The following is a 21,081-nucleotide window of genomic DNA, read 5'->3' on the forward strand; positions in this document are numbered from 1 at the left end:
CTGGACCAGCCGCATAAAAACAACGTCTACAAGATCAGCTCAGAGAATCTGTGGCAAAAAAACTCACTTCCTGACTCCCCAGAACCTGTCCATGATCAAGATTTGGGTCAGAGTTTGATGGTATGCATTGTATTTGCCTGGATGAATGCAGCTCCAACAGCACTCGAAGCTCAGCACCTAGCAGGACAAGTCAGCCTGCTTAATTAGCATCCCATCCAGCACCTTAAACATTCACTCCCTCCACCTCAAGTGCACTGTGGCTGCAGTATGTATAACTAACAAGATGCGCTGCAGCAGCTCACCGAGGTGACTTCAAAAACACCTCCCAAATTGACATTCCCTCGCTGTCACGGGGTCAAAATCCTGGAACTCCCTTCCTAAAGGCACTGTGGGTGTACCTACACCACTTGGACTGCAGCGGTTGAGGAAGGCAGCTCACCACCACTTTCTCAAGGGCAGTTGGGGATGGGCAATAAATGCTGGCCTAGCCAGCGACATCCACATCCCATGAACAAATAAATGTAAAATATAATCAATGACCTCTGCCACCTTGAAGGACATGACTAGCAGATATATGGAAACACCATCACCGGGAACACTCCCTCACATGGAATGCAGTGGTTCAAGAAGCTGGCTCACCACCGCCTTCTCAAGGGCATTTAGGGATCAGCAGTAAATGCTGGCCTTGCCAGTGATGCCATTATCTCAAAAACAAAAAAAAAAAAAAAAATCCCTGGAAGTCGCACAGCACTCTGACTTAGAAAGATGTCAGCGACCTTTCATTATCATTGGGTCAAAATCCTGGAACTCCCACCCTAACTACACTGTCAGAGTGCCTTCACCAAATGGACTACAATGGTCAAACAAGATGCCCATTAGGAATGCCAGTGATGCCCATATCCCATGAACGAATAAAAAAGAATGATTGTAGTATCACCTGTATCTATCTTTAATGGGCTTGCATGTCTTACCTCTTTCTTTCTCAACATATTTATAAAACCTCTGCCATTAATTTTGATCTCTATCTTGTACAAGTTTTTCTTCATTCTCCTTTCTATACCTTTTATTACTTTGTATCCTTTCGTTGTTTTTTTTAATAGCTATCTCAGTCTGCAGTATTTTCACTTCTTGCATTGTGCAAACCTTGTTCATTGATATGGTTGCTTAACTGGACAAGTGGAGCTTTTACTTTTTAGGGATATATACTGGTTTTCTATGGTACAAAATATTTCTTTGAATATTTCAAGCTAAATTCCTTGAGCTCTGAGTAAATACATTGTGTACACATTGATTCCAGTTACTCATGTGGATGATGAGAGTGCATAGTTAACAAATTAGGACCTAACCTTTCAGGAGTGGAATTAGGAAACACTTCTTCACTCAAAAGGCGGTAAAAGTTTGGAACTCTTCTGTAAACGGCAAATGATGCTAGATAAATCATTAACTTTAAAATTGATAGATTTTTGTTAATCAGAAGTATTAAAGAATTTTGGGCAAAGGCAGGTACGGGAAGTTAGAATGTGCCATGCAGAGGGACTTGGGGGTTCATTAGCAAAACGTCTTTGAAGGTGACAGGATATATTGAGGAGTAATTAGCAAAGCACATGGAACCTTGGGCTCCATAAATAGTGATATTGGCCGACATTTTCCCATCCCGCCCGTGGCGGGTTTCGTGGCGGGTGGGAGCGGAGAATCCAGCAGGCAAAAAGTCGCAAATCCACCATCGTAAAAACAAGTCGCAATTTTCCCAACAGTGTGTTCATGGCAGGTCGGTTATCCCACCGACTAGTGGCGCGAGTGCCATTTGCATTCATTAGCATGTCATGGCTTATTAAAACGGCTGCTCGCCGGACTCTTGCCACGCCTTCCAATCTTCCGCCACGCCAGCAGGAAAATACATCAGCCTCAAATCTGTTTGAAAAAGGGTGGTGTGCACAAGTCGGACCTCAGTTCGCTGGTAACTTGGAGGTGAGTGCAACATACATAATCTACCTGCTTTAGCACTGCGCTGGCCTTGTTGCAATCAACACCACACTGTTGGGGCTATAGGATTGGACTGTTCTTCTCTTTGCTTTCATTGTCCTGAGGAACAGCACTGCGCTGTGGTACTCACGCAGACCTACTCTTTCGGAGACTAGCACTTCAACCGAGTGTGGGCTGTGAGGCGAGGGTCAGGTTGATGAACATGATAGAGGCAACGGGGAGAGAAGGCTATGGAATGGCAGTGAGGGGGAAGGGCAAACACTATGGGGGCCTTTCTGGGGTCGCCCTCTAACCTCTTGTTGCTGCAGGAGTCTGCTTAGAAAGAAAGGAGGAATACCTCCTTGTGATTGCCACTTAAAGCCAATGATTTCATTAGCACTGTTAAAGGCTAGTCAGAACACAGTGGCTACACATCACAGTCGCGGCGGCTCAAGAGTAACACACGAATGTAGAATTTTGGAATGCAGGCACCAGTGAAGGAGGCACAGCTGTATCATATATGGCATTCCATCAATGAAGGCCTGTCATGTGTTCACCAGATGTGACACTCCCAATGGGCCAAAGGGCATCCACTCATTGACCATGAGCAACTGATTGGTCACAGAATCACATAATTTTAACAGCAGAGAAGGAGGCCATTCGGCCCATTGTGTCTGCACCGATGTTCCAAATAAGCATTATGACCTAGTGCCATTGCCCTGCCTTGTCCCCATACCCCTGCACATTGTTTCTATTCAAATAATCATCTAATGACCTCTTGAATGCTTCGATTGAACCTGCCTCCACCACACTTCCAGGCAGTGCATTCCAGACCCGAACCACTCGTTGTGTGAAAAAGATTTTTTCTCGCGTCACATTTGCGTCTTTTGCAAATCACTTTAAATCTGTGCCCTCTCGTTCTTGATCCTTTTAAGAGCGGAAACAATTTCTGCCTCCCTGCTCTGTCCGGCTCCCTCATGATTTTGAACATCTCTATCAAATCTCCTCTTAGCCGCCTTCTCTCCAAGGAGAACAGTCCTAACCTCTCCAATCTATTTTGTAACTGAGTTTCTCATTCATGGAACCATTCTTGTAAACCTCTTCTTCACTCTCTGCAATGTGTTCACACCCTTCCTATAATGTGGCACCCAGAACTGTGCACAATACTCCAGCTGAGGCCTAACGAGTGCCTTATATATATTCAGCATAACCTCCCTGCTCTTGTACTCTATGCCCCTATTAATAAAGCCTAGGATACTATATACTTTATTAACTGCTCTCTCCACCTGTCCTGCCATCTTCAATGATCTATGCACAAGTACACCCAGGTGTTTCTGCTCCTGCACCCCCTTCAAAATGTCACCCCTTATTTTATATTGTCTGTCCATGTTCTTACTACCAAAATGCATCACCTCACACTTCTCCGCATTGAACTTCATCTGCCACCTATCTGCCCACTCCACCAACTTGTCTATGTCCTTTTGAAGTTCTACACTGTCCTCCTTTCAGTTTACAACACTTTGTATCATCTGCAAACTTAGAAATTGTCCCTTACACACCAAGATCTAGGTCATTACTATATATCAGGAAAAGCAAGGGTCCCAATAACGACCCTTGGGGAACTCCATTACAAACCTTCCTCCACGAAAAATACCCATTGACCATTACCCTCTGCTTTCTATTTTTCAGCCAATTTTGTATCCACGTTTCAGTGTTCTCTAGACTCGGGGAGGTGCCAGAGGACTGGAGAATTGCAAACATTGCACCCTTGTTCAAAAAAGGTTGTAAGGATGAGCCCAGCAATTACAGGCCAGTCAGTTTAACTTCAGTAGTGGGCAAGATTCTAGAAACAATTATTTGGGATAGAATTAGTAGTCACATGGAAAAATATTGGTTGATAAGGAAGAGCCAGCATGGATTTCTAAAGGGGAAATCATGTTTAACTAACTTGCTGGAGTTTTTTGAAGAGGTATCGGAAAAGGTCGATGAGGTTAATGCTGTTGATGTGTTATACATGAACTTTCAAAAGGCATTTGATACAGTGCTATACAACAGACTTGTGAGAAAAGCTATTGCTCATGGAATAAAAGGGACAGTAGCAACGTTGGGGTACAGATACTAGTTCAACTGAGGTTGACATCACAGGAATGTGAATCTCACAGTGGGTCACTATCACTGAGTGGGAGGGAGGCTAAACCTCAAAATAAGAGAATTCCAAAGTACAAAATCACAATGCCTTCAGTTGACAGGAGCATTCACATAACCGTCAAATGTATTAAGAAAAGTGCAATTTCTTTACACATATAGCACACCCGTGACCCAAAAGTGACATCAGTTTTTCTTAACTGTCCTAACTCTAGCGCTACGCCTGGGTGCAGCCCCAACCTCCGCAGCAGAGGTGGAGACAGTCTGCTGGCTGCTATGTCCTAATGTCTGTGATGACTTTGGCGGACATCCTCTGGTGGCCGTGGCATGGAGGGCCCCGGCCTGATAAGGGTCATCCCAGGGGCAGAAGCGCCCTCAGCAGTCTGAGAAGCTCAAGTGAATGGGGGCCACAGGCAGAGGGGGCTGTGAGTAGCTGCACACCCTTGGAGTGCCCTGAAAGGAGGCTCCCGGGGTGTCTGGCTGATGCTCATCCTCTTTCTGGATGCCTGAGGCCCCGCCCTAACTACAGCAACAGATGGTGCATCTAGAGGGAGGTCAAGGTGCCTCGTCCCCATGTCACCTACATCCTGATGGTGCCCATCAGGGTGTGTGGCCGTGGAATGCAGGGCCAAATGCAAATTCAACAAGACCTGCCATACCAAGGTCTCCATGGTGGTTGCCAGCCTTCCCACGGTGACTTCGAGGCGCTCGCATATCGGAGCCACAATATCAGACGGAATGCGGACAGACCCCTCCATCATTCACTCTAATCTGCTGAGTGACTGTCAGCTCTCTGCCTAATGTTCCACCACCTGTCGTCGTATCTCCAAGCATTGCTTTTGGCTGCTTCCAGAGGCTCATCATCTGACTCGAACCGAGCAGGTGGCTGGTCTCCAGCAGCCCTCTGAGTGCTGGAGACTTGGGCTGTCCCTGCCTCCGGTTGCTGTGGGGATGTGTCAATGAGGTGTTCTCCAGAAAGTGAGCCCAAACCTAATCTACATCTGTGCCCCACCGACGTGTGTGTCTGAGCTAGTGGAGGGTGCGTGTGAGCGCCGTGACGGTTCTTCTGGAGCTTCCTCCTTGGATGAAGTCTGTGGGCTCGCACGGGTGCTGGACTGGCTTCAGGGCCTTTATCTGCTGGTGCCTAGAAAATAGAGTTTCAGTTGATGAGCATGAGCTAGATAAGACTGCACGTGACTCACTGTGAGCGTCAGGATTTGATGAGGTGATGGAGCTGTGATCCGTATTAGGTTGGTAGGAGAGGCCGATCTCCCCATCCCACAGGAGCGATCCCTGTCCTCCCCAACCAGCTCAGCTGCAGCCTCCTCAAACTCGGTGAGGGCGATGATGTTGGCCATTCCTCCCCCGGTTGTGTGCTCTCACACCTGTTGTGCACGAGCTTGGCCTGTATGAAGAAGAAAGAAAGGCATGTGATGCAAAGGGAGGGAGCAGAGGTTGGGTGAGATGCGTGTCCCCTGTGTGTGGTGAGCCCTCCCCAGAAGGGCCAGAGGATGGAGTGTGAGCAACATGATAGTTGGATAGTGGTGATGTGAAAGTCTCGGTGAGAGAATGAGTGTTGATATGTGTCCCCCGCTAATGGCTGCGAGAGACCCCTCAAAAGAGTCGCCTTTTGAGTGCATGATGCCATGATGAGAGTTTGATATTGGAGGGAGTTGAAGGATGACCAACCCTGGCGGAGCTGATAAGATCATTCATCCTCATTCTGCAGTGGATGGCACTTAGGGTGTGGATGCCAGCCATGTTGACCTGCTCCACGATGGTCTCCCAGGCCGGAGAGGTGAGGCTGCTGTGCTTCCTGCAGCCATCCCTGGAATAGAGCACTTGCCTGTGCCCCTGCACCCCTCTGATCAAGGTCTGGAGGGCTGGTGCGTAAAGCCGGGTGCTGCCTTCCGGTTCAGGCTCTCGGCCTTCCTCTTGTGGCTGCCAGACATCTCTGGTGGGCTGGAGAGAGTGAGATTGTGTGTCAGACTGGCCTTTAAATATGGTGCCCAGGCCTTCAAACGCCCCAGCTGACAGTGGATGGACGAATCAGCTCCCAATCCACCAGACCATTTGGACTGATATGCGCCTCTGCATAATTAATTAGGCTCCAAGCGCAGAATCGGGCACGAGTTGCCACCATTACGGACAGCGGGCCAGGCGCTGCTGAAACAGCCCGCCACCGCACTTAGTTTCATTATGGGGAAATTCCACCCATTGAGTACAAAAAACAGGTAAGTTATGTTGAACCTTTAAAAAGCTCTGATTAGGCCACAACTAGATAATTGTGTCCAGTTCTGATCACCGCACCTTTTTAGGCAGGATGTGAGGGTCCTTGCAAGGGTGCATAGGAGATTTAAAAGAATGGTTCCAGGGATGAGGGAATTTAGCTACAAAGTTAGGTTGGAGAAGCTGGGATTGTTCTCCTTTGAGCAAAGGAGGTTGAGGGGATCTGATAGAGGTGTTTTTTGTAGCGTATCTTCATGCTCACTTTTTCCCCTTTGGAGAATAGTGAGGAAGTGGTGGAAGGATTCCCTGGCTTATCAACCCATTGAACCGCATCATGAATGCACCTTCTTTGGCCAACAAGTCTTGGTGTGGGTCTTGAATCCAGAGCTTCTGACCCAGGAGCAGGGACACTGTGCCACAAGACCGCCAAATGATCGTTGTACAAGATTACAACAGGTTTAGTTAAGGTAGATAAAGATAAACTGTTCCTATTAGCTGATGGTAGAAGGACTAGGGAACACCAACATAAGATTTTGGACAATACAGGAAGACGTGAGGAAGAACTTTTATTATGCCATGTGTGGTAATGACCTGGAACACTGCCTACAAGGGTGGTAGAAGAGGAGATGATCAATGATTTCTAAAGCAAATTGGACAGGCTTGAGGGAAATGAACTTGCAGGGCTACAGGGATAGAACAGGCAAATGGGACTGACAGGATTACTCTACAAAGAGCTGGCATGGACTCAATGAGCCAAATGATCTCATTCTGTGCCATTGTGACTCTGACCTGGGCAAGTCTATCAAATTTCCAATAGAGATTTAAGATCTGCTGCCTTTAAGACCCAGGAGTTTCAGTTGGATCTTGGCCGCTGCATTGTAGATGATGCGGATGCTTTGATGAAGAATTGAGAACCACTTTAATGTAGTCTTGGTTCATTCAAGGAACCCTGTGTGAAAGGAAACATCAACAAAGCAGCAAAAAAAAACTCATCCTTGAGCCACTCCTTGTACCTGCTGCAACAAACTTACAATCAAATTTTAAAATAACATGCATTTATACAGCACTTCTCATGACTACCGGACATCCCAAAAGTGCTTTACAACCAATGGTTACTTTTAAAGTGTTGTCACTGTTCTGATATAGGATATGTCACAGCTAGTTTATATACATCAATGTGTTAATGACCAGATAATGTGCTTGTTTTGTAATCTTAATTGAGGGCTAAATATTGGTCAAGATACCAAGGATGACTCCTCTGCTCTTCAAATCAGTGCATACAATCGTTAACGTATGCCTGAGAGGGTGGATGTGGCTTCGGTTTAAGTTCCCATCTGAAAGTTGACAACTCTGACAGTGCAGCGTTCACTTAGAACTGCATTGGAGTGTTGGCCTAGATTGTTGTGCCTGAGTCCTGGAATGGCTCTTGAACCAATAACCTTGTGACTTGGAAACAAGAGTGCTACTCAAGTAGCCATGGCTGCTGCGTAAATTAACTTAAATTTATTCACGTTTGTGACCTTTCAGGTCATCGACCTGAAAAATTAACCGTTTTTCTCTCCTCAGAGGGACTGGCAGATCTGTATATTTCCAGCATTTTCTGGGTTTTTTTCAGATTTCCAGCCGTTTTATGCTTGCATTATTCATGTTGTTGTTACTTTGAAACTCTACAGGGGAGGCATGTGCTGTGCTCATGTCAGTCTGATAGGACTACTTGTGCACAAGCCTAGCCCATACAATGTGGGGTGAAACCATGTATTGATTGTGCTTTCTACTAAAGGTATCCATCTACATGCCTTGTATTCGGTCCATCTTTCAAAAGCTACTGAACAAACTACTGGTGAGATGCTGAACAGGGTGCTGAAAGAGACTGTAGTTGTCAGTGCAGCTTATTTGTCCAGCATAGCCTTGCAGTTTTTGAAAGATGGACTGAATGCAATAATTATCTTATACAAGGGAGTTTTACAAATCTCAATTTAAATAAATAAAAGCAAAATACTGCGGACGCTGGAAATCTGGAAATAAAGTTGTCCTATTCCTGCCTCTGTAATTTTCACCGAACAGTCTTTGTCAAAATGAAATTGACTCTGGTTAGTGATATTATTTATAAATGTCTTGTAGAGACTTTCCAATGCCTGTAAATAACTTGGATGCCAACATTAAAGATTTATTTAGAAACTTACCATGATCTGTGTATTTAATCTGCAAAATTATTGTAATGTGAACTGTTTACATTCTGTGAAAATGGTTACAGAAAATGAAAGTTGTGCTGTTAAGTATGTGGTTTTAGCTAAATTAGAGGTGTGTTCACCAGGTACAATTCAATTTTGTATTGCTCTTGATTTTTAGGAATACATAGCAAGTGAAGATGATGATGATCCTGAGGTGGAATTTTTGAAATCTCTTTCTACGAAACAAAAGCAGAAACTTTTGAGGTATGTCATTAGTGAGGTTTTTAGTGCTTAGGTTGATGGTGAAATTCTTTCTTTCAGATGCTTACCCCTTCCAATGCCACAAAATTCCCCCCAAAAATTCTTAGCAATATTGTATTTGCCAGGTTAGTTACAACCAACAAAACTTTTGCTGAACTGATTAGGTTTATTGTGATTAGGTTTATTACTCTTATGTTAATTTACCATTGTTTAAAATCAGTAAAATCACAATAGTTTGTAGCATTACCTTTGTGAAATATGGTATTAGCTGATTGTAATAGACAGTTTTGTTAAGATTTAATTTAAGATTGGAAAATGCAGCTCCCATGTTATCTAACTGCATTTTCAGAACAATTTTTTTTTGTTTTTACCCTGCTTAACAAATTATTCTAGACTTTTTAGATTTACTTCCACCTAATTGAAACTTCTTGTGTTCCTTTTTAAAATGATTTGTCTTGCACTGTCCTTACCATTTATTGTCAGCAAATTTGAAAACTCAGATTTGGTACACGGGCTGTTGAAACTAGTAACAACATGACTCCAAGTCAGGAGTTCACTCTCCCACTCCACTCCAAAGAAGGAACTTGCATTTATGCAGCACCTTTAATAACTTCAGGATGTCCTGAAGTACCTCACAGCCAATGGAGTATTTTTGAAGTTTAGTCACTGTTGTAAAGTAAGAAATGCTGTAGCCAATTTACACACAGCAAGGCCCCACAAACTGCAATATGATGATAGCCAGATAATCCTTTTATTAGTACTGTCAGTTAATGGATATATATTTGTCAGGACACTGGGAGAGAACTGCCCAGCTCCTCTTCAAAATAGTACCATGAGATCTTTTGCACCTACCTCAGGCAGACAAGGCTTTAATTTAACATTTTATGTTAAACAACACCTCCAGCAGTGCAGCCCTCCCTCAGTATTGCGCTAGATTTTGTGCACAAGTCTCGGGAGTGTGACAAAACCTTCTCACTCAGAGGCGATCACTGAACCATGCTGACCATTGCAATTAGCACTTCCCTCCAGTCTGACATAATTCTACTTATAAATACTTTGTTTCCTAATTTTTAACCACCAATTCTTCATTCCCATGTTGTGCCTGGATTCCTGTGCCTTTGGTTTAATTAAAAATCTTTGACATGGAATTTCACAACTTTTTAAGAAACCCAAAGAATGGGCAATTATGCAGTCTAAAATTTTATAAAAACAAGAATGCTGGTTATAATCATCTGGTCAGGCAGCATCTGTGGAGAGAGAAAGACGATTAACATTTCAAGTCAATAGCCTTTCGTCAGAACTGGAAAAAATTTGAAACACAACAGGTTTTAACAGAGTCCAGAGACAGATAAAGGGAAGAGGGGGGGGAAAAAGAACACAAGGAAAAGTCTGCAATAGGGTGAAAGACAGGCGAGAATAAGACAAAAGTGCTGGTGTTACAAGGTAAAAGGAAATAGTGACAGGACAAGTAAAGAAACAAAAGTTTAGTCTAGAGGAGTTATAACTGGGAAATAGCAGGATCCCCAAAAAATGGGAACAGAGATTATGATCTGAAATTGTTGAACTCAAAGTTGAGTTCAAAGGTGTGTAATTGAAAGATGACGTGCTGCTCCTCAAACTAACGTCGAATTTCATTGGAACAGTGGAAGGGACTGAGGACAGTACGATCAAAGTGGGTTGGAGAATTAAAATGACAGTTGATCAGAAGTTAAGGTCACACTTACAGACTGAACAGAGGTGTTTTGCAAAGCCATCACCTAATCCACGTTTCGTCTCTCCAATGTAGTGGAGACCACATCATGAGCTGCCAGTACAGCATATTAAATTGAAAGAAGTTCTAGTAAATTGCTGGTTCACATTGAAGGAGTATTTTAGGTCCTGGACAGTAAGAAGGGTGGAGCTAAATAGGCAGGTCTATTTGTGCGGGAAGGGGGAGGGGGCTGATGGAGTGATTTGAGGAGTGGACCATGGTGTTACAGTGGAAACTGTTCTCTTGGAATACTGAAAAGGGAGGGAAGAGGAACATATGAACATACGATTTAGGAACAAGAATAGGCCACTTGATCCCTTGAGCCTGCTCTGCCATTCAACAAGATCATGGCTGATCTGATTGTAACCTCCACTCTGCATTCCCAATCTCAACTCCACATTCCCATCTACCCCTGATAGCCTTTCACCCCCTTGCTCATCAAGAATCTATCTAGCTCTGCCTTTAAAATATTCAAAGCCTCTGCTTCCACTGTCTTTTGAGGAAGAGCGTTCGAAAGACTCTCTGCCCTCGGAGAAAAAAAATTTAGTCTCATTTCTGTCTTAAATGGGCGATCCCCTTATTTTTAAATTGTGACCCCTAGTTCTAGATTCTTCCACAAGAGGAAACATCCTTTCCACATCCTGTCAAGACCCCTCAGGATCTTGTATATTTCAATCAAGTCGCCTCTTACTCTTCTAAGCTCCAGCAGGTACAAGCCTAGCCTGTCCAACCTTTCCTCAAAAGACAACACTCCCATTCCAGGTATTAGTCTGGTAAACCTTCTCTGAACTACTTCCAATACATTTACATCCTTCCTTAAATAAGAAGGCCAGTACTGTACTCCAGATGCGGTCTCACATGCCCTGTATTACCGAAGCATTATCTTTTGTAAACTTTTGTATTCGATTCCCCCCCACAATAAACGATAACATTCTATTAGCTTTCCTAAGTACCTGCTTACTAATCTTTTGTGACTCATGCACTAGGACACCTAGATCCCTCTGCATCTCTGCTGTGTAATCTCTCACCATTTCGATAATATGCTCCTTTTTTATTCTTCCTGCCAAAATGAACAATTTCACATTTTTCCACATTATACTCCATTTGCCAGATTTGCACTCATTCACTTATCTATATCCCTTTGTAGCCTCCTTATGTCCTGTTCACAACTTACTTTCCTACCTATCTTTGTATCATCAGTAAATTTAACCATCAAACCTTCAGTCCCTTCATCCAAGCCATTTATATAAATTGTAAAAGCTGATCCCTGTGTATCAGTGCTAGGACCTCTACTTGTTACATCTTGCCAACCAGAAAATGACCCATTTATGCCTACTCTCACTTTCCTGTTAGCTAGCCAATCTTCTATCCATGCCTATATGTTACCCCCTAGACCATGAAATTTTATTTTCCACAATAACCTTTGACATGGCACCTTATCAATTGCCTTCTGGAAATCCAAGTACAGTGCATCCAGCGGTCCCTCTTTATCCACAGCATGTTACTTCTTCAAATAACTCTAATAAATTGGTTAAACATGATTTCCCTTTCACAAAACCATGTTGACTTTGCGTTGAATTTATCTAAGTACTCTGCTATAACATTTTTAACAATAGTGTGGTAAAGTGGAATACCATTTACCTTTAATAAAATGCAAGTGGACTAACCATGTGACAGTACTGACCAATCACTGTACAGCGTGAGCTACAGGTTAACTGTAAGACTAGAGCTGGAGATGGTTGTGGGAGCACACAAGGATTTAGTACTCTGCCTTCTGTTGCAGTAAACAATCGCAGTTTGTTCTTATGTCAGTCTCTCTCCGTTATTGATGGTGAGCATCAACTAACAGGTGTATATGAAGGGGTGCAATTCGAGTTTACTCAACTCGTGAACTCATAGACCCAAGACATAAAAATTAGCTTCTAACATTTTCCCTATGTTAAAGATGATTGTAAGAGATGTTAAAGCTAACTGACCTGTAGTTTCCTGCTTTCTGCCTCCCTCCCTTTTTGAATAAAGGAGTTACATTTTCTAGCTTCCAATCCAATTCAACTTTCCCCGAATCTAAGAATTTTGGAAAATTAAAACCAGCGCATCATCTTTCTCACTAGCCACTTCTTTTAAGACCCTAGGATGAAGTTCATTAGGACCCGGGGACTTGTCAGCCCGCAGCTCCAACAATTGACTCAATACCGCATCCCTGGTGATTGTAATTTTCTTGAGTTCCTCCCTCCCTTCCATTTCCTGATTTACAGCTATTTCTGGGACGTTCCTTGTATCCTCTATAGTGAAGACCAATGAAAAATACTTGTTCAATTCATCTGACATTTCCTTATTTTCCATTATTAATTCCCCAGACTCACTTTCTATAGGACCAACGCTTGCTTTGTTAACTGTTTTCCTTTTTAACTAACTGTAGAAACTCTTACTATGTTTTTATTTTTCTAGCTAGCTTTCTCTCGTACTCTAATTTTTTTAGTTATTCTCTGCGTTTTTTTATATTCTGTCCAAGCTTCTGACCTGCCACCTATCCTCGCAAAATTATAGGTTTTTTCTTTAAGTTTGATACTTTCTTTAAGTTTTTTAGTTAACCACATGTGGTGGGTCCTCCCCTTGGAATTTTTCTTTCTTGTTGCAATGTATCTATCCTGAATATTCTGAAATATCCCTTTAAATGTCTGCAACTGCATTTCTATTGACCTATCCCTTAACCTAATTTGCCTGCTTTCATGCCCTCATAATTGCCCCTATTTAAGTTTAAAATACTAGTCTTGGACCCGTTCTTCTCTCCCTCAAACTGAATATAAAATTCAACCACGTTATGATCATTGCTCTGAGGTCATTAATCCTACCTCATTGCACAATACCAGGTCTAGTAAAGCCTGCTCTCTGGCTCCAGAACGCCCTGTTCTAAGAAACTATCCCAAAAAAATCCTATGAACTCTTCATCTAGGCTGCCTTTGTCCATCTGATATTTCCAGATTTCCTATATGTAGATTAAAATCACCCATGTTTATCGCCATACCTTTCTGACAAGCCCCCATTATTTCATCCTTAATACTCTGTCCTACAGTGTGGCTACCGTTAGGGGGCCTGTACATCACACCCACATGTGACTTCTTGCATTTATCACTTCTCATCTCTACCCAAACTGCTTCTATATCCTGGTATCCTGAACTTAGGTCATCCCTCTCTATTGTGCCAGTACCATCATTAATTAAGAGCTACCCCTCCAATTTTTCATAGCTTCTGTCCTTCCTAAATGTCATGTACCCTTAAATATTCGGGTCCCAATTTACATCATCCTGCAGCCATGTCTTTGTGATAGCTATCAGATCGTACTTATTTACTTCTATTTGTGCTATCAGTTCAGCTGTTTTGTTTTGAATGCTATGTGCATTCAGATACAGAGCCTTTAGTTTTGTTCTTTTATTATTTTTGCAACCTCTGGTCTTATCTGCTGATTTACTCTTAGATTTGTGCTCTCTGTCCCTTCGCAGTTTGTTCTGTTTATCATTTCCCATATTAGTACCTTTCTTTCTTACCTTGTCTCTACTCTTTGGTTTACCGCATCTTCCCAAATTTGATCCCTTGCCCCCGCTATTTAGTTCCCTAGTTATGCGGCTTGCTAGAACACTGGCCCCAGCATGGTTCAGGTGTAGACTGTCCCAATGGTAAGGACCTCACTCTCCCATGTACTGGTGCCAGTGCCCCAGGAACCGGAACCCAATCTGTCACACCAGTCTTTGAGCCATGCGTTCATTTCTGTAATTTTATTTGCCATTTGCAAGTTTGTCCATGGCTCAGGTAATAATCAAGAGATTAATACGTTTTGAGATTCTGCTTCTTAATTTGATGCCTAGCTCCTCATACTGACTATACAGAACCTCTTTCCTTGTCCTCTCTATGTCACTGGTACCTACATGGACCATGACAACTGGATCCTCCCCTCCCACTGCAAGTTCCTCTCCAGCCCTAAGATGTTCCAAACCCTGGCACCAGGCAGGAAACACCACCCCCTGGACTCCCTCTTTGCTGCAGAGAACAGTGTCAATCCTTCTGACTATACTGTCCCCCTACTACTGCTACATTCCTTTTTCCTCCCCACACTTGAATTGCTTCCTGTACCACAGTTCCATGGCTAGTCAGTTCATCTATCCTGCAGCCCCCACTCTCATCCAAACAAGTTGAAAGAACCTCAAATCTGTCAGACAATTGCAGGCTTTGCACTCCTCTCTGGGTCCCCTTATCTGCCTCACTTGCAATCACACCCTCCTGTCCCTGACCACTGACCAAATCAGAAGTGTCCTAAGTGCTGTGTCTGCCTCCTGGTACAAAGTGTCCAGGTAACTTTCCCCTCCCTGACCCATTGCAGTGTCTGCAGCTCAGCCTCCAGCTCAATGACTCTGAGCCGAAGCTCCTCAAGCCACAAACACTTCAGGCACATTTGCCCTGGATCACAATGGCATCCAGGAGCTACCACATGTTGCAGCCATGACACATCACCTGTCTTGCCATCCTTAATGTGTAATTATTTTATTCAATTAATTATTTTCCTATATTATATATTTTATTAAACTTACCACCAGTTCATATACTATTTTAGACATTAGGAATAGAATAGACCTTAACCACTTACCAAATACTCACTGACAGCTAGCTTCTTCCTCTGTAGTAGAGTAAGAACCAATTCCTACATGGTGAAAAGGTTAGAAGAAGCAAAGGAGCGCCTCCTTCCTCTCTCCACCCAACTTCCTCCCTCACCCAACTCCCAGCACTCTTGTTCAAAGCCACACTGAAGTACTAAGTCTAATTGAGAGGGCTGTATTTATATGCTTTGAAACTAAAGACTTAACTCAGCCCCAGGAACAGAAAAACCATGAAGATGTGTTTGGTGGTGGCATCATGCTAGAGGTGCCTGAATTGGCAGATATTGATCCATTGAATGTGGAGACTGGGGGCGGGGAGGTGACGGTGAGGACAAGGGGAGAAACTTAAGGGACTAAAATCCAACAAATCCCTATCATGGTTCTGAGAGGGAGGAGAAGGGGTGAGTGGTCTCGTGATCAAATTGACTTGTTTAATTGAATAATTAAAATGAAGGCAATGAGGGGATTTTACATTGTTGGGGACTTGATTGGCTGGAGGTGGGTCATCTGCCCCTCAGCAACAGAAAGTCCTGCCTTCCGTCCCCACCAACAGGAAGTCACGTCTCAGAGCTGCCAGCCAGTTTTTTTTTTAATCGTATCTATCATATCTGTTGCATTTTGGGGGACTAGAACACTAGTAACTAGGTGTCGTTTTTTTTTTGGTTTTTCTCTCTCTGCCATGAAGATGAGGCACATCAGCCCTAAATAATTTAATACTTCGACCAATTTTATTGCTCGAAGTTCAGATATAGTATAAGCCAGATGCAGCAGGGATGCTCCTTGGCCCAGTATAATCTAATTTTCTAAACCGTCTTATCACACCATTATAGCTATGCTGCCAGATTTGGAGTCATTCTTTTGCCAAAGACACACCAGCGCTAGGATTGCCAGTACCCGAGCTCCCATTTCTCATAGGATCCTAGGAACCAGTAAAAAAGACTTTAATCTTATCGGTCTGAGCTGGATTGAAAAACAGGTTACAGAGTTCAAAGGGCAGCATGCTTAGCAGCTACATGATCTAGGTTTTTCAAATTTTGAAATGTAGAATTTTGATTCGGAGGTTAACTTTGTGTTGCATGAAGTTTCACTTCAAACAAGTTGTCAGATGGCAAGGATATTCCTAGTATCTCTTCGGATATATTAGTATCTTTTGATTATCGTTTTTCACTTAGTGTGTCCAAAAGTAAGATGCTTTTTGAGGAAACGTTCTACAGATTGCATTTTTTCATGAGTATGTTTTTGAAAAAATGTGCTGATCTAAATTTTTTTTGCAAAGGAAACTTGACCATCTTGAAAGAAAGAAAAAGCGAGAAAAAAAGAAAAAGCAAAAACAGAAGAAAACTAAAGATAAACATAAGAAAAAAGAAAGCAGATCATCCACCATCAGCTCTTTTAGTGAAAGTGATTCTGAAACTGAGAAAAAAAGAGACACACACAGCAAAAACAAATATCTGAAACGGAAAAGGGACACATCATCGGATGGTAATATCAGTTCCAAAGAACATATGGAGACTTACAAACAAAAATTCAACAGAACGCATTCAAGCAGTTATTTCAAGCATGAAGACAAGAATGCAGATGTTAACAAAAAAAGTAGCAGAAGCAGAAATAAAAGTGACATGAGCCACAGCGCCAGTTGGGACAGGGAGCAAAATGATCGAAGCAGAAGCAATAGTAGAGATGCACATGAAAGAACAAAAAGAAAGGACAAACAAAGTATAAGTCACAGCAGAGAAAAGTATAATGATGGGAGACATGTGAGCAAAAGCCGGAGTGCAGAGAAAGATTGGATAAACAGGACAGATAGCAAGGACCAGATTAGAACCATCAATGTACACCAGCAGATGCAAAGTAAAGAGAGTGGTAATCAGGGAAGTCATCGTAAGGAAAGCAATAGCAGGGATGTGCATTACATAAGAGATAATAAGGATAAGAATAAAAGGGAGGGACATGCTTTAAGAGATTGAACATAAAATTGAAGTCTTTGGCTGTTCTCTATTCATTTCAAAGGACTTGTATTTTCTATTGTCTGATAATAGTTGAGACATGCTGTAAAGAGTTTTGCCTGGTTTATGACACTTTCTGATTGTTTTATAACTTTATTTCACACAGTCACTAACAGTTTGAGACTTATGTATTCTCCTGTATTATTTGATTACTTAAAGTCTATAACAAAAGACAAATGACTCAGTCAATAAACCTTCCTTTATTTTCTCCTATTCTCCAAATTTATGAACAACTTCCTTGCATATTAGGTCCTCTTATGCTGATCACGTTTCCCTACATTTTGTTTGTAAGCCTCCTTCAAATTTCTCCTGTTAAGTACCCATAATTTCAGAAACAAGAGAAATATAGAATTACCTAGAAATTACAACACAGAAACAAGTATTTAGCTCAACCAATGAAATGTGCTGATCTATTTCCTTTCTTGCCACAATCTACCTGACCCATTGTTAAATGTTAACATAGTCTATGCTTTAATTGTGTGCTTGATTAGTGCATTCCATAGCCGCACAGCCAATCCATATTTATTTTGAAAACTTGCTCTCTGTCTCAAATTTCTTAATTTTATATCCAAGTCCTCTGTACTTATACCTCTGAAACATTGGAAACAGTCAGTTCTTATCTACCCTATCCCATCCCTTTATAAATTTAAGCAAATTCAAAACTGTCTATGGCAATCTATGCTGCACTCTTAACAGCTGTAGAAGAAATATGCCAAATCGACTTCCCTGATAAGTTTGCTCTTTTGGAGCCTCTCTACACCTGAGGCTTAGGACTTAACTGAAGTGGTATAATACTTAATCTGCATGCAATAATAGAAATAGAAAGCAAATGGAAAAACATGAAAAAGAGTTTACTGCAAAGGAAATATTACCAAATTGGGAAAAAAAAGACAAGGAACAAGAGTTTCTGTTCCTGGCCGCTGGCGTGATTTACCGGTGCTGCCAAAGTCAATGGAATTTTGGCTGGCCCGCTGCAGCTGCTGCGGGGGACCCTGCTGCAGTGGGGCCAGAAAATCCCACTGAGCGTGATGAAATTGAAATGAAAATAAAGAATGCTTGTAGGCAGGCTAAAGAGAAATGGTATAATGGGATGTGAGAAGTATTAGAGCTGGAAAGAAATCACAAAATGAGAGTTATGCACCAGAAGGCAAGACTTTTGACAAATAGAAAGAAAGTGATAGCAGAAAGTGGGCGCACAAAAGACAAACCTGGTAAAATATTGTTCGAAAGAGATGCAGTTACAAAAAGATGGACAGAATATATGTGAATTGTACGGTGATCCAAATTGAGGGAGTCCTCAAGGTGTAGAGGCAAAATGAAGAGCCAAACATTATGATAGCAAAGGTAAAGAATGCTTTGAAATTGATGAACATAGGAAAAGCTCCAGGCCTAAATGAAATAACAACAGAACATCCCAAAGCTGTTGAAGAAACAGAATTAAAAGTGATAACAGAAATTTGTAATCAAATACATTCCAAGTGACTTAAGACATTCATTATTTGTTAAATTACCTAATAAACCTAAAGCAATGGAGTGCAACCAACTTAGAACTATAAGCTTAACAAGCCATCTCATTAAACTGATCTTGAAAATCATAATAGAAAGAAATAAAAACATATTTGATGCAGAAATTAGTGCAATGCAGTCTGGATTTAGACCTGGAGTAAGGAATAAAAGGAATATTTAACCTAACCTTTTGAGAAGCTGTTCCAAAGTAAATTTGCTGAATTGACAAAGGCTAGTGTCTAGGAAAACTCATATTTGTACTGGGTCTTAATGGCAGCTTTTACTTTGAAAATAAACTTCCTAGATTTACTAGTAGTCACCAGCTCCACAAAGCATTGTGTTGGGGGAGGCGATGGTGTAGTGGTATTGTCACTGGACTAGTAATCCAGAGACCCAGGCTAATGCTCTGGCGGCCTGTGTTCAAATCCTGTCAGATGGTGGAATTTGAATTTAAATGAAAAATAAATCTAATGATGACCGTAGAACCATTGTCAATTGTTGTAAAAACCCATCTGGTTCACTAATGCACTAATGTCCTTTGGGAAAGTGAATCTGCTTTATGTTCCAGAACTTGCCGCACCCCTAGCCAAGCTGTACCAGTACGGCTACAACACTGGGATCTACCCGGCTTTGTGGAAAATTGCCCAGGTATGTCCTGTACACAAAAAACAGGACAAATCCAACCCAGCCAATTACTGCCCCATCAGCCTACTCTCAATCATCAGTAAAGTAATGGAAGGGGTCATCAACAGTGCTATCAAGCGGCACTTGCTTAGCAATAACCTGATCACTGACTCCCAGTTTGGGTTCCGCCAGGGCCACTCTTCTCCTGACCTCATTACAGCCTTGGTTCAAGCATGGACAAACTAGTTGAACTCCCGAGGTGAGGTGAGAGTGACTGCCCTTGACATCAAGGCTGCATTTGACTGAGTATGGCATCCAGGAGCCCTAGCAAAACTGGGGTCAATGGGAATCAGGAGGAAATCTCTGCGCTGGTTGGAGTCATACCTTGTACAAAGGAAGATGGTTGTGGCTGTTGGAGGTCAGTCATCTCAGCTCCAGGACATCACTGTAGGAGTTCCTCAAGGTAGTCTCCTGGGCCTAAACATCTTCAGCTGCTTCATCAATGACCTTCCTTCCATCATAAGATCAGAAGTGGGGATGTTCACTGATGATTGCACAATGTTCAGCACCTTCACAACTCCTCAGATACTGAAGCAGTCCATGTCCAAATGCAGCAAGACCTGGACAATATCTAGGCTTGGCCTGACAAGTGGCAAGTAACATTCATGCCACACAAGTGCCAGGCAATGACCATCTACAACAAGAGAGAATCTAACCATTGCCCCTTATTGTTCAATGGAATCACCATCACTATCAACATCCTGGGGGCTATCATTTATCAGAAACTGAACAGAAACGAGCCATATAAATGCTATGGCCACAAGAGCAGGTCAGAGGCTAGGAATCCTGCAACAAGTAACTCACCTCCTGACTCCCCAAAGCCTGTCCACCATCTACAAGGCACAAGTCAGAAGTGTGATGGAATACTCCCCACTTGCCTGGATGAGTGCAGCTCCCTCAACATTTAAGAAGCTTGACACCATCCAGGGGAAAGCAGCCCACTTAATTGACACCACATCCACAAACATTCACTCCCTCCACAACCGACACACAGTGCCAGCAGTGTGTACCATCTACAAGATGCACTGCAGGAATTCACCAAGGCTCTTTAGACAGCACCTTCCAAACCCACGACCACTGCCTTCTAGAAGGACAAGGGCAGCAGATAGATGGGAACACCACCACCTGGAAGTTCCCCTCCAAGCCACTCACTACCCTGACTTTGAAATATATCGCCATTCCTTCACTGTCGCTGGGTCAAAATCCTGGAACTCCCTCCCTAACAACACTGTGGGTGTACCTACACCACATGGACTGCAGGGGTTCAAGAAGGCAGCTCACCCCCACTTTCTCAAGGGCACCTAGGGATGAGCAATAAATGCTGGTCCAGCCAGCGAAGCCCACATCCTGTGAATGAATGAATAAAAAGCTGTTTACGCTAACATGACCATACCCAAATAGAAAAGCAGCTTGTGCTTTGCCACGCATTGTGTTTGCTTCAGGCTCTTGGGCTAGATTTTCCTGCAGGCTTTAGGACCCTGACATTGGGACCAAATGGGGACTGAGCCTGCACTTGGCCAGCAGTGAAATTGGTTAGCAGTATTCCCGGAAGGGGCTGCTAATTGGCTATCTCCGGTTCACCATCGAATTAAGGATAGCGTGCGAGATGTGGATGCTGCCAAACTTAGAGGGTCGATGCCTTCTGCTCTGAAGGCCCCCTCCAGATGGCCACAGGGAGGACGCCCCCATGAAGCAAGCAGCCTCCACATGCGGTGGGG

At 42.9% G+C, this 21,081-nt stretch overlaps 1 protein-coding gene across 1 annotated transcript in view; it reads left to right on the top strand.

Annotated features, from left to right (window-relative positions):
• Window positions 1-17,392, top strand: part of cirsr (corepressor of RBPJ and splicing regulator) — a 60,337-nt gene extending 42,945 nt beyond the window's left edge. Inside the window, exons 8-9 of the mRNA XM_078552073.1 lie at window positions 8,686-8,771; window positions 16,444-17,392. Coding sequence (XP_078408199.1) covers window positions 8,686-8,771; window positions 16,444-17,134 — 777 coding nt within the window. The 3' untranslated portion in view covers window positions 17,135-17,392. The remainder of the gene's footprint in view (window positions 1-8,685; window positions 8,772-16,443) is intronic.
• Window positions 17,393-21,081: the final 3,689 nt, after the last annotated feature.

This window comes from Cetorhinus maximus, chromosome 11 (genome assembly GCF_964194155.1).
Source record: "Cetorhinus maximus chromosome 11, sCetMax3.hap1.1, whole genome shotgun sequence".
Lineage (NCBI taxonomy): Eukaryota > Metazoa > Chordata > Chondrichthyes > Lamniformes > Cetorhinidae > Cetorhinus > Cetorhinus maximus.